This window comes from Bos mutus, chromosome 16 (genome assembly GCF_027580195.1).
Source record: "Bos mutus isolate GX-2022 chromosome 16, NWIPB_WYAK_1.1, whole genome shotgun sequence".
NCBI lineage: Eukaryota > Metazoa > Chordata > Mammalia > Artiodactyla > Bovidae > Bos > Bos mutus.
In genome coordinates this window covers 3,765,870-3,779,169 of record NC_091632.1, presented here as the reverse complement: position 1 = coordinate 3,779,169, position 13,300 = coordinate 3,765,870, and the positions used below count along the sequence as shown (strand labels likewise).

Sequence of the window (13,300 nt, the reverse complement as noted above, 5' to 3'; positions counted from 1 at the left end):
ACTCTTCTGCCAGGCGCACTGAGAAATGCCTGAAGCCTTGGGGTGATCTGGACGGCCCCGCCCCCTCAGAGGAGTCGCTGCAGCCAGGAGAAGGCCACACAGCTTCGTAGCTGACCCTCCAGAGGGGAGCTCGGGTGCAACCCAGAAGCCTGGACTCAGGGATCCGAAAGGGGCCTTGAGATGAACGGTCCTGTCCCCCACACTCTGCGGAAACCTGAGTCGATGACTCCAGCAGCGGGCACTTCCCATCTGCTTCAGATGCTCTGCCCCAAGCCCAGCACGGCTGGTATCCGGCAAGGCGCGACCCTGGCTTTGCTAGCTCACACACCCCCCGAGAGGTGGCTGCGACAGGAAAAGGAAGATTCGGGGCAACACAGTTTCTGCAAGACACAGAGCTGTGGGGTTCTCTTGAAGTTACCCAGCCGGGAGCTGGGGACTGGCTGGCCGCCAAAGTTCCCTATCCCCATCACAGAATCCTTTCCTTGCTCTCACCTAGCGACGTCACTGCACATGAATGCTTTGAATACAGGGTTCCTCTGCTTCTCGGACCCCATGTGCTCTGAGAGCCCTACAGAGTCCCTGGCCATGAGACGGGTGGATCTAGGAGTCCAGCTCATGTGTTCTTTTTTAAGATTTTTTTTTTTTTTTTTTTAACGAGGACCATTTTTAAAGTCTTTATTGAATTTGTTGATATTGCTTGTTTTGTGTCTTGGTGTTTTGGCCACGAGGCATGTGGGATCTTAGCTTTCTGATCAAGAATCAAACCCTCCCTCCCCTGCATTGGAAGGTGAAATCATAACCACTGGACCACGAGGGATGTTCCCTAGCTCATGTGTTCTAATCACAGGCCCCTTCCAGGACACGGGCACCAGGACAGAAGGCGCCCCTTCTCCCACTACGCGCCGGACAGGGCATCCAGAGCCATAACTGATTCAGAGAAGTCCAGGGTTGTGAGCAGCACGTGGGAGCCAACACTCAGCTCCCTGCCTCCGCGTAGCCACGCCTGCCCGGAGGGCAAGGGCAGCTGGGGTCCCAGCTCGCTGCCCTGCCGCTGGAGCGGGCCCTTCTTGGCTCCCCTCTGGCCGGAAGCCCCATCTGCGCCCTCAGTTTTGCGGGCTGGGCTGTGTGGGGGGCCCGAGCTTCGCCAGTGGCCCCCACGCCCCCTCTCCCCCTGTGCCGCCTGCCCTGCTAACGAGCCCGCACAGGGCTCCGAGACAACCTGACATGACATTCATCTCGGTTGGTTACTGAGTGGCTCGGAGTGTTTCAACATGTATGTGCTCTCACTGTGCCCTAAAGCCTCAGGGGCAGGGACATCTGGTCTCCTCTCTCCTAAATGGCCTGGCAAAGTGTCTCCAAGACGAACGCTGCTGACACGGGGTTACATCTGTGGGCATCTTCCAGCCTCAGTTATTTGGGTAATTCTGGAAATAGCTACAGGAGAGGCAGGACAGTTTCAGGGCTGGGAGCCCTGGCATTAGGTCACTCGGGCCCAAGTTCTGGATCTGCCCCTTGCTTCTAGGGGACCCCTGACCCCCTCAGTGCCTCAGTTTCCTCACTGCTAAATGCAAACCGTATGCACAACTGACCCTTAATCAGTGCTGGGGTTGATGGCACATGGTGGGCCCTCAGTACCCCGGACCAGTGGATTCAGCTAACCACTGCCCATGTAGGATGATAGTATTTACCACTGAAAAGCATCTGAAGACAAGTGGACCCATGCAGTTCAAACCTGCACTGTTCATGGGGCGATTGCAGTTAATGTGAGGATTGAATGAGTCTCCACACTTAGAACAGTGCCTGGCACACATCAAGGCCCAATCATTATTATTTTAAACTCTAACCAATTCCCAGCAGACTCTGGCTCCTGCCGTCTCCCTGTTCCGTGAACAGAGCCTTACGACTCCTCACATCCCCATCAAGAACCCTACCTCCTCACATCACAGTTCAACCCCCATCTGCATTTCTCAAAATGGCCTTTATCATCCCAAACCCAGGAGTTCTCTATGCATTCTCGCAACCAGATGCTGGGCCCTCTCTAGCAGTTACTCTCCCCTGGAGGATCAAGTCTCCCCATTTTACAGAGGGGAAAAGTGAGGCTGAGAGCAGGGAGCAGGCCTCCTGAGGTCACCCAGAGGGAAGGCTGGGGGCATGGGTTCCCAGGCCCACAGCTGGGCCCACTTGAGGGCCTGGGGTCCCTGCCCAGTCCAGCTGGGCTGTCTGAGAATGCTCAAACGACTGGGATCACCAACCCGGGGTCTTTACATGCTTAGAATAAAACTGGGAAAGTGAAACAAGGGAGACGTGTATCTATTCCCCACTCCCCACCCTGCCACTCCCACGGCTGAAAGCCAGACAGGAGAAATCCCTGAGGCTCTCCCGCCCCTGCACGTGGGGCCTCTGCCCCGACCCCCGGAGGCCCCACTGAAGGACGGGCCAGGCTAACTCTTGCCAGCAATTGCCAGGGCCCAGTTGCTTAGTGACCCAGCGCTGCCCGCCCTCACCCTCCGGGGCAAACAGCTGAGCAATCACAGATGGGATGGAGGGGCCGCTCTGTGTTTGGAAAGTTGTCCTTGCATTTTCTGCTCACTCAGTGAGATTTTTCTTTTCAGAGTCACTGGAAAAATCCATTGATTCCACATCCCGAATCTCAGCAAGTTTCCCTTTCTCACAGTCCCGAGATCCGCTTTCACACGCTCAGTCTGAAGCACTCTGTGTGCCCTCCAGGAGCGCCCGCCACCCCTTAGGGAAAGACGTTTTGTGGGGAAGACCCTCCAAGGCCCCTCCTCCTTCATCAGGCTTGCATTCTGTGCCTGCCATGTGCCGGGGACCCAATGCTAAACAAGACAAGACACGGTTCCTCATCCAGAGAATTACAGACCATCAAAATGAGGGGCAGGAGAGGAGGACTCGGTGGTTTTCAGGGAGCAGAGAGAAGCATCAAGTTGCAGCTGGAAATGTTCTATGAACACTGGGACCCACCAGCTCGCCCATCCTCCTCGCTAACGCACACTTTCCCAGCCATGTGTGACTATGGAGGTCGTACCTGCCCACAGCCTCTCCACATGTTCAGGCCAACACAGGGCCCGGCCTCGTATCCTCCGCTGCAAAGCAGGTCCCTGCAGCCCCCACGCCCCACAGTGTGGTGGGCAGCCCAACACCACCCCTGGCGCTCGGGGAGAGCCAGGAGGTGAGGTGAGAAGGCGGGACTCGCGGACTGAACGCTGGTGAAGGGACGCCGATAGTGTATGGCGACCAGCTTTCCCGAGATCCCAACAGGGGAAAACGGCCTGGATTTCAGCAGCAGGCAAAGAGCGAATGTGATAAAGACAGCTTCCTGCGGCAGGTGAGCAGACGAGAGCTGGGATACCTGAGGTTGTTTGGAGCCTTTCGAAACTTGACTCTCACCCAAGACGCCACGTGTGTGGTGGGAAGAGCATGTGTTCTGGAGTTGGATGAGCGTGGGGTGTGGGCCTCGCCCTTGGCTAAGCCCCTCTCACATAGGACCTCGTTGAACGTGCCAGCCCTCTGGCCTGACAGCAGGCCAGGGTGGTCTGCCAGGTGGAAACGTGCTGCCACCGCCCTCCCTGCTTTATTTTTTTTTAAGCCTAGGATTGTAGCCTCACAGGCAGCAGGGGTCCAACCAGCTGGAGCCACGTTGAGTAGCACCATGGACAAGGAAGGGCTGATCAATGGGTTGGAGGTGTGCTGAGCACAGGTTCCCTCCCCTGCCTGTGGGGGCCACATGCAGGCCTGTTCAGAAAGAAGGTAATGGCCTAATGACCCATCACAGTCTCCTCCAGCTCCAGGAGTCGCTGCTTTTCAGAGGCTAAGCTGATCTCCTCCAACCCTCCCAGGCTGCTGCAGTCCTGTCGCTGCCAGCCCGTCCCCGGCCTCCTCCTGGGTTTTACTTACGCCCAGGCCCTCTGATTCTGGGGGCCAGCCCCCTTCCCCCCATCTTGGGAGCTGCCGCCACCTCCTGATGAAAGCCGCGGGGCCGCAGGGCAGACCCAGTGTCCCCCCCCAGGTGACCCTCTGCCCACGGGCCCCATCGACACTTCATGGGTGGGGAAGGGGAGCAACTAGAGTCTGCTGCACAGTGTGGCTGAGGCCATAGGTCTTTACACGTTTTATCCATCTCTGTATCCCCCGACCCCTCAGCCCTGTGCTATAAGAAGATTGAAAACACAGCGTTCTGATTGAGGCCAGGCATTGCGACATTTTAGATGCAACATTAACAGGTGGGAACCAGCGTGGACTTTGCTCTAGAAGCAAAGGGGAGGCTCTGAAGGCTTTGGGACGCCAGAATGATATGCCATCAAATGCAGGGTACACAGCAGGGGAAGAAACAGAAGGAAACTGGTTGGGCAACCTCCTGGAGCATCTCAGGAAGAGGCGACAAGCCCCCAGCTAGGTAGGGCAGGGTGGGGGACAGAAAGGAGAGACCACACCGTGGAGGCAGAAGCCACAGTGACAGACTGGATGGAAGGCATGAGAGGGGAGGTCCTTCAGGTGCCGAAGGTGGGGGAATAGGAGGATGAGGCGGAGACAGGGAGGGAAATCAGTCATGGGCAAAGCTACGACCTGCTTCTGGACACATTAAATTGTAGGCGTCTGAGGGGCGTGAGAGACCTCCGACAGGCTACAGAAAACTTCATTCTACAGCTAAGAAGAGAAGTGAGATGGGGGATGCAGGCTGGGGAGCTGCACATAAAGCTGGGGAGGGGAGGGGGAGGAGAAGAGACAGGAACCAGGACAGAACCATGGACAGAAGGTGCAGGCTCAGCGAGTCCAACCTGCAGGTTTCTGCCTCTACAGCTCCCTTCTTCCTCCTGGTTCTGAAATTAAATGCCCCTGGCTCCTGGCAAATTGATCTGGTCCTCTTATCCCCAGAGCATATGCCTTGCCAGGACTAGGGTGCTATCTTATGGGTAGACTGAGCCATTCAGAAGAGGAAATGAGGTCCTGAATGAAGACAGGTCTGGGCCCCCCACACAGGGGGATCCCAGAGCTGAGACGCACACAGGTGTGGGTTACCTGGCGAGCCGGGATCAGTGGAGGGCTGGGAACAGGCTTCAGGCACGAGGGTGACCTGATGGTGCCTCCCTGTGCCACTCACGGCTTGGAACCTGGGTCCAGCGTCCAGCCTGACAGCGTAAACTAAGAGCTGGGATTCAGGGTTGAGAGCCGTGTAAAGTTTTCCTTTCTCCCAAAATAACGTGGGTGAATGGGTGTTACATGTGTGCTGAGCTGTAACTTTAGAGGGAAAAGCGGGCCAAGTCTGGATAAAGTCTAAAGGCGTGAAGAGAAAGGCTTGAGTGGGAGTGGAGGAATCTGGAACACAAAGGGGAGGATGTCTGGGGTGAGTCCCAGGTGGTCCTGGAGAAGGAGCTCGTGTCAACCATTCAGGCCCTTTTCCCAACCCCACCCTAGGGAAGTCCTTACAGTTTAGAGAACTTAGCAGTCAGGATCTCTCTCTGCCAGTCCCGTGAGAAACTGCTAAGAAGGCTCTGCTCCCATGCAAAGTGGGGAAGGACGCTCGGTTAAAGAAGAAAAGGACAGGCTCACGTGACACTCGTTAAAAGGACCAGATGAGGCGCCCGAATCTGGAGGCTTGATGTGTCTTGGCCACAGCCCCTCAGTTGAGAGCTGGAGTTGAGCTGAGAAGCCAGAACATGGCTTACAGTTCTGTGAGGCTTCCATTCCATCATGAACCAGTCACGATCACCAAGGATTATCCCCTCAACATCTCTGCCAGCATCAGTGCTGAGAGTAACACAGATTGCTCTGAGCAGGGGCCCGGGGCTCTGGGTCCTCGGGGCGGTCTCTACTTCGCTGAGTGACCAGGGAAAGCCTTTTACCTCCTGGGCTTCCAGCCTAGGAATCTGTCATATATGATCATCTTACATTCCAACTGAAGCCATCAATCACCAATATTTCCTAAACAGCTGGTTCTCAGACTTTCTGTGAGTGTCCCCAAGGGGGAAGTATTTTGAAAAAGCAGATTTGAGGGTCCTACCTTCAAAGATGCAGGAGCCAAGACGTCTAGAGTGGGGCCCTTGACTGTCCATTATCAAAAAGTGATCCAAAGACAGATTTCCGATGTCAGGGGCCAGGGTCAACCCGTGAGCACCACTGAAGGCTTCAGATGCTAAGAGGAGCCAGCGCAGTGCTGAGTAAGGAACAGCACCTTTCCTCCAAAAGTTCCCCGTGTTTCTGGGGGAGGTAGGGTTGCCCACCCCAGGAACCGCACCTCCTTGGTGATAGACGGACAAATACAAAGTCAAAGAGACAGGGCTGCAGCCCTTCACCAAGAGAGTACAGCAGTTTCCTAAGGTAGCTGGGCAGAGGTGGGAGAAGCGATGTGTGGCAGAGACGGCTAAGTGTTCACCACAACCGGCTTCCTCGTCCACCTGGGCTCACAGCTGTATTTCACTTCTCAGCCTCCCTGTGGTTAGGAGTGGCCACGTGACCGAATTCTGGCCAGTGGCGCAGGGGCGTAGAACACGCACACCACTTCCGGGCCTGACCCACAGAATCTCCCGTGTGTTATCCTGAGCCCCACCTGCCAATGTAACTTTCCTTAAAGAGGGAAATAAACTTCTTTTGTATCTGATGACTGAAAATAATGGGGCTGTTTGTGACCCATCCTGATCACACGGGATGCAAGAGAGATTTCACAGCGATTAACCTCGACCAGCATTCAGCCAGCCCGGTTTCTCTAACCAGCGGCTGGTGCGACATAGCACCTGCAGGGACGCGAGTCCTGATCTTACACGGCTTACCGTCTTCTGGAGAAAAGCAACACTGAGAAGGCCCCGGGCAGCAGCAGGCCACCAGTCCCCCAGGAGGGGACCACAGACTCCAGCCCCAGAGGGAGGCTATCGCGGGCCCTGCCAACACGGAGAGCTGAGTGGTGGGCTGGGCAGGCTTCCGAGAAAGCACATAAAATAGCAGTGATATGGTCCAACAGTGCTGAAGATTTTTATTTTTATTGCTCAAATTTGGAACTAACTTATTTTTAGTGTCCTTTATCTCTCACTTGGCGTGAGAGAAGATCAGGGGCAGGTACGGAGGTGGGGGCCTAGGTGCTCCTGCTGCGGGCAGAGAGATGGGGATTTCCCTGACTGGTCAGGCTTGCATGAAGTCCCTGGAACCATGGAACCTTGTCCAAGTAGGGGCCACGCGGCCAGGCAAGAGGAGAGGAGGCAAGTGCAAGGATGGAACTGGGAGTGACTTTGTCCTGTGACCTCTGCGACTGCTCCCCTTCCTCTTTGCATCTTCCTTAAATTTTTCAAAAATCAATGGTGTCAATGTAGACCAGGAAGGGCCCGGGGTGGGGAGGCGAGGATGGGAACGCATTCCAGCTGTGCTTAAGTATAATATTTAACCACAGATAGAGCCCAACCTTCTGCATACGACAAAGATACAGCAAGCAGTACCTAGGACAGATGCGAAGAACTCATAAAGTTCTGGGACTGATGACCAGGACCCCTGTTAGTACCAAGTGTAGAATGAACGTTCCTGGGCCACACTGTGCCTTAGGAACGGAGGGCTGGAAGGACCCCGTACCCCTTTCCTAGCCTGAGGCTGTTTGGCTTCTTCCACTGTGTAGAAGGCCCTGAGAGGACAAGGGCTGTTCCTGTCACCCACTGAGCGATGAAGACCCAGAAGAGCTCCTGACAAGGTGTCCAAGAGACCCCACCCAGCCAGACGTCCGGTCTGGTGACAGCCTCATGCCTCCTGGCTTCAGCCTCTCCATCTGGAAACAGATGCTAGACTCGGGTCCTTCCAGCTTGGACATTCTGCAAGCAGGAGGCTTTCTGTGTCCCTGGAGCCTTCACACCAATGGTCTGGGTGGTACCTGGGGTCCTAGAGCCTGCAGAACATGCAGAGAAAACTTGGGGTGTCCGTGTCCCTGCTCAGAGGTCAGAGCCCGAAACTGCCGCCCCCTGCAGGCATCTGGGGAACCGACGGGAGTGGGAGCTGGCCTCCCTTCTAGGGTCAGATCCCAGACAGGAAGACAAGGGCAGCTGGCAGGGTCAGAGATCCCAGGCACCAGGCCCACAAATCACCAAACCCTGCCTTCTGTGGGCCTGAAGCAGAAAAACCTCCGGGCTGGGAGACGAGAGATACAGGTTCCAACCCCAGGGGTCCATCAGGAACTTGCTGTGTGGCCTCGAATGACCCCCACCCTGATGCCAATGTCTTGAACCGGGTGACCGTATGGACGCCTTCTGGAGAGCTGCTTGGTCTGCACTTATGAGTACTCGGGTTGGGGTTCCCCCAAGCCACCGGGGGCCCCATTTGGAGACATGATCCAGGGTAAGTGACCTAATCGGGCCCAGAAGCCAAGGGAGAAGTCCCTGTAGGGCACCCGAAACAAAGACTGAAGACTGGAGCTCCATGGCGTCTCAGGGGAGGCCTGGGGCCCCCGGGAGCTGCTGCCTTCTGAACGGAGGGAAACAGCCAAGCTCAGGGCCTGGCCCCACTTCCTCTGCCGCTGCCACTCCACCTTCGGGGCCTCCTGGCTCTGCGTGGCCCCTCTCTCCCCCATGCTCCTGCCCCCCATTGAAAGGGCTGGACAGAGGTCTCAGGAGCTCCCTGGAGGCTGGGCCAGCGAAGGCTCCAGGACAGCGGGAGGCTTCCCCCGCGGCTCCGCTCCAGCCAGGCACACGACCGACTGGCAGATACAGGTTGCTCTGACAAGGCTATTTATAGACACCAGCTTGGGCCCTTCCCCAATGGGGCCTCAGTCTCTCGGTGACTGGGAAACACATAAATGCCTTTCCTTGGAGACAGGAAGGAGAAATTCTCCTGGGAGCTCAGACTGGGTAGGGAAAAAAGCAATGATAGGAGTCAGAATGGGGCCAGGATAAGGCCGATCTCTTGGAAACCGTTTCTAGAAGTGGCTCCCAGGCGAAGAGAGATCCGAAGTGTTTTTTAAAGGTGGAAAAGCACGAAAGATAGGAGACTGAGATATGTGGATGAAGCATCCCGGTTCTTATGCCAGCCACATGCACCCCTGCACAGCCGGTGGGGCCACCCAGTGCCTGCTCCCCAATGAGAGGAGGCCCTGCGCCCCCTGCGTCCATGGAGAGGGCTGTACAGATGGCAAGGCTGATGCTGACGAAGATGTCTCCAACAGCAGTTCTGAATCTCAGTTAAGACTCTGCGCACCCTGTAGCTGGGCAGAGCCCAGGGACAAGAGGGGCCATGTCCACCTCTTTCTCTTTGAGGCATTATCCTTACCACCCTGTGTGGGGTTCAGTAAAATCCATTTCTCAGAAGGGATTCCTGCCCTCCGAGGGCTTACAGACTTGGGAAAACAAGGGAGGGGGCTGTGCAGAGACCTCATGCCACGCAATGGGTTCAAGAACCAGACAAAGCTTGAGTTACTGTGGTTGCAAAGAGAGAGGTGACGTGGGTGCAAAGCCGAAGGTGTATTTTCAAGAGTGATCCCTGGAAAGGGTTTTGGGGGAGAATGAGAGAGAAGGCTATTTGGGCCAAAAAACAAGTTGCCTCCCCATGCCAGCATGAAAAAAAAGTAAAAGTGTTAGTCGCTCAGTCACATCCGACTCTTTGTGGCCCCACGGACTGTAGCCCGCCAGGCTCTTCTGTCCAAGGAATTCTCCAGGCAAGAATACTGGAGTGGGTTGCCATTTCCTTCTCCAGAGGGTCTTTCCAACCCAGAGATCAAACCTTGGTCTCCGGCATTGTAGGCAGATTCTTTACCATCTGAGCCACCAGGAAAGCCCCTGCATATTTTATTGTAAAATATCTCTATTTCTCCCAAGAATCACCAGAGACAGATACCTTTTTTGCCATGTGGCTCTGCAGCGCCCCTTCCTCTACCCAATGGCACAAAAAGCCCACCCTCTAGGGCCAAGGGCTTACGGCCTGGCTGGTAGCAAGTGCAGCAGCTAAACTTTGTTCTAAAAACAGGAACCATTTCCTACCCGGCAGCAGCAAAACTCTCTAGGGCAATGGTTCTTAACCTCAGTTGCATCTCAGAAGTAACAGGCGAGCTTTTCAAAATCCTGATGCCCAAGCTTCACCCCAGACCAACGAAATCACAGACTCCCATGCTGTGGGACCAAGAACCCATATTTTCTAAAGCTCAGTAGGCAGTTCCAGTGTGCAGCTAAGGCTGAGATCCACTGGCCTAAATAAAGACCCTAGACAGCTGGAGTGCCCTTAAATATGTATATGGGTGGGGGTGAGGGTAGAAGGGGGTACACACGTTGAGGCAGGAACCCCAGGAGAGAGCTGGACACCCTCCCTTAGCAGCCATGTTTTCCACATGAGCCCTCCTTACCCCCTGCCCCAGTTTCTCAAAGGGGCACCCCAGCACAGGCCAGTTCTAGTTGATTCTTTGAACACTAAAATCAAAACTTCTCTGCTGATTCTTGGGCATCCTCTTACAGTGCATTTGTTTGATGGGCAGAACCCAGCAAATGTGGGGCCTACAGGCAAGATGAATTATTAACTACGGAGGCCCCAGAGTCAGGCCTGGGGAAGTTTTTAGCTAATTTGACTCGATGTAGGACTGCTGAATTAATTATGAGCCTGCATACACCTGTAAAATGTAACCGCTCACTTCTGTCTACAAACAGGCCCATTTAGGCAAGGACCTGGCTTGGAGCCCTCTCATCTAAATAACAAAACAAATAAACAAACAGAGCTCTGCCGCCACTGCCATGTAGCAGACACATGGCTGCAACTGGGAGAGTGCGGCCAGGGGACTCAGGTGAGCTGGGTGTCTAGCATACACAGCCGCATTAGGGGACACACGCAAACCCCTCTAGGTTACCCCTAGCTAACTCAGGAAGTCAAAATGGTAGCAGCACAGTGATCTAGGAGAGAAGTTTTAGTTTGCTTCTAAAAACATCCTGGACTTCTGCAAAGTTGCTGGGCTGTGTTTTAAGATGGTTTCTGGCCATCTGCAATACGGAAGTCTCAACCTAGCAATGTTATCCTTAATGAGGGACAGGGAGCCATCCACTTGCCACCTGGAGCTTCAGAGCTCGGATTTTGGGGATGGTCACCCTCCCAGGCACAGGTGAGTGCTGTCCCCAAATCCTAGAGAGCCATTTTGAAAAGGTCCGGGGACAGGAAATGCTGAAAAGAACATTAAAAAAAAGAAAAAGAAAAAAGACCAGTTTTGCCTGTGGTCCCCAAAGGGCTCCAGATCCAACCCAGGGTCCGCTCAGTCAACAAGTTCAAGAGGGCCCTCAGGGCAACTGCCCACCCACTCTGGTAAGACGTTGACAGCCTGTCTGCCAGGAGCCAGGTTTCCCTTCTAGACCACAGAGCTTGCTTCCCCGCAATGAAAGGCTCTTATATCATTACATTTACCTTCGAAGGACGTTTGCTCTGCACATTCCTGAAGAAGGTGGTCTTGGCGGTGAAGAAGCAGTCCTCCAGTTCCTCCTCCAGGCTACAGTACCCACTGCTCATGCTGCTGTCCACCGTCATCTAGCCCGGAGCCCCGGCGGGAGGCAGAGCGCGCATCTGCTGGGGGCTCGGGTGCGGCGCAGGGAGGCGGGGACCCTTCCCCAGGCGGCCGCGGCGCGAGCTTCTAGCCCCGCCGGGGAGCGAGTCCGTTACCCGGCCGGGCGGACCCGGCGCCGGCCGCCTCGCCTTTCCCACTGGGGCCCGAGGGGCTCAGGCGGCGGGGTAACCTGTCCCCCGGAGGCGCTCAGACCCGGACGCCGCGCGGCGCACCTCGCTCTGCAACTCACTGGGCATCTGCGCCTTCGCGCCCTCCGCGCCGGCGCCCCGCTCCACCCCGCGCGGAGGCCTTCTCGGCACGGCCCCCGCCTCCGCGCCGCTCCTGCCCCTCCACTGCCAGAGGGGTTCGGAAGCCACTTCCTCTCGCAAGGTTCCTCCAGGCCCCGGCGGTCGCCACGCCCCTCTGGGTCCTCCCGCCCCAGGCCTGCGCGTCCCCACCCTGCCGCTGGACCACACTGGCAAGTGGACCCGGGGCATCCCTAGAGTCAGAGCAGGGACGCCGGGCGGGAATGCACTGGGACGGACCCGAGGGAGAAAATGCCCTCTCTGCTGTCTCCATCCTCCTGGTCGGAGCTCCTTCTCCTCCCCCAGGACGGCAGGAGCTCGAAGGCCCACACCGTCGCGCCTCCCTTCCCCCGTCCTCTGCCTCCCCCACCCTCTCATTCCCCATTCCCTGGGTGAAGGAGTCAGGCCCCTCGGAGTGGTTAGAGAAGTGACTGCAGAAGAAGAAAATCAATATCTGGTCTGCCTGGAGAAGCAGCAATATTTTAACTCGGAAATGCCAGAAGAAACTGCAGGGCTCCCCCACCTCCAAGCGTATGCAAATCAGATGCAAAGTTACAGCAATCTGCAGAGTAAGCAGCCCTTCCACCCAGCCCAGGAACTTGCCCCCAGGAAGCCTCAGGTTTCTAAAGGCGCCTGCAGACACCACCCAGTTTATTAGTGCGTTTAATTCCGGGCGGGGAGGGGCGGCGGGTCTGAAAGAGGGGTCTTTGCCAGATGTTGTCATCTCATCAAGGACAGCTCAGTTACATTTCTCCATTAGAACCGGATGAAGGGACACCTTCCTCCACTGGGGCTGAATCCTTCAAATCCTTCATCTACAGTAGTTACTCTGTGCGCCTGGTGATGTACATGAAGTCTGTCATTTCCCAACAGCCTCGGGATAGAGATTACTATTCCCAGGTGAGGAAACTGAAGCTCAGAGTCACGTTGGTAGGACCAGTGTGCTGGGACTCAGACCCGGGTCCTTGCAGTCCTAGGGCCTGTGCTCTTGGTGTGATGCCGTCTCTCAGAAGAGATGGGACTGATGTGTGTGCTGCTGCCGTCTCTCAGCAGAGAGGGGCTCGGAGTCTCCGGAACAGCAAACAAGCCTTCAGAGCCGAGCAATGCCAGGAGCACCATGCTCGTGGAGTCTGATGGCCCGAGGACCCTGAAAACGCCCAGAGAGTGGCTGAGAGGGGTTATCAGGACTTTCTCCAAGTCTGTGTCTCCTGTAGTTCCCAAAACCATCCAGTCTTGGGGCACAAGCTGGGTAAGGGGCTAGACTCAGCCCCCAGACTGCAAGCTGCCAGCTCCATTTTAAGCTCTGGCTACTTTTGCGAGGGGCCCTCTTCCTCCCCCGTCTTAGTCAAATCCGTCAGTGCTCAGGATGGTTTCAACTGCAGCCCAATTTGGCTCCATCCTCCCACACAGTCTTTTTTCTAGAAGCCCGCGAGTGCCTGGCAGGCACGAACATGAGCTAGCTGAGAGCCCGCACCGCGGCCCACTGACCTGCCCAGCTCCA

General features: G+C 56.0%; 1 protein-coding gene across 2 annotated transcripts in view; it reads right to left on the bottom strand.

Moving 5' to 3' along the window:
* RASSF5 (Ras association domain family member 5) overlaps window positions 1-13,300 on the bottom strand; it is a 73,093-nt gene that overhangs the window by 19,072 nt on the left and 40,721 nt on the right. Inside the window, exon 1 of one of the 2 annotated variants that reach the window (XM_014476969.2) lies at window positions 11,359-11,866. The exons of the other annotated variant lie outside the window; for it this stretch is intronic. Coding sequence (XP_014332455.1) covers window positions 11,359-11,478 — 120 coding nt within the window. The 5' untranslated portion in view covers window positions 11,479-11,866. Of the gene's footprint in view, window positions 1-11,358; window positions 11,867-13,300 lie in introns of those variants that run through there. 2 annotated transcript variants of the gene reach the window in all.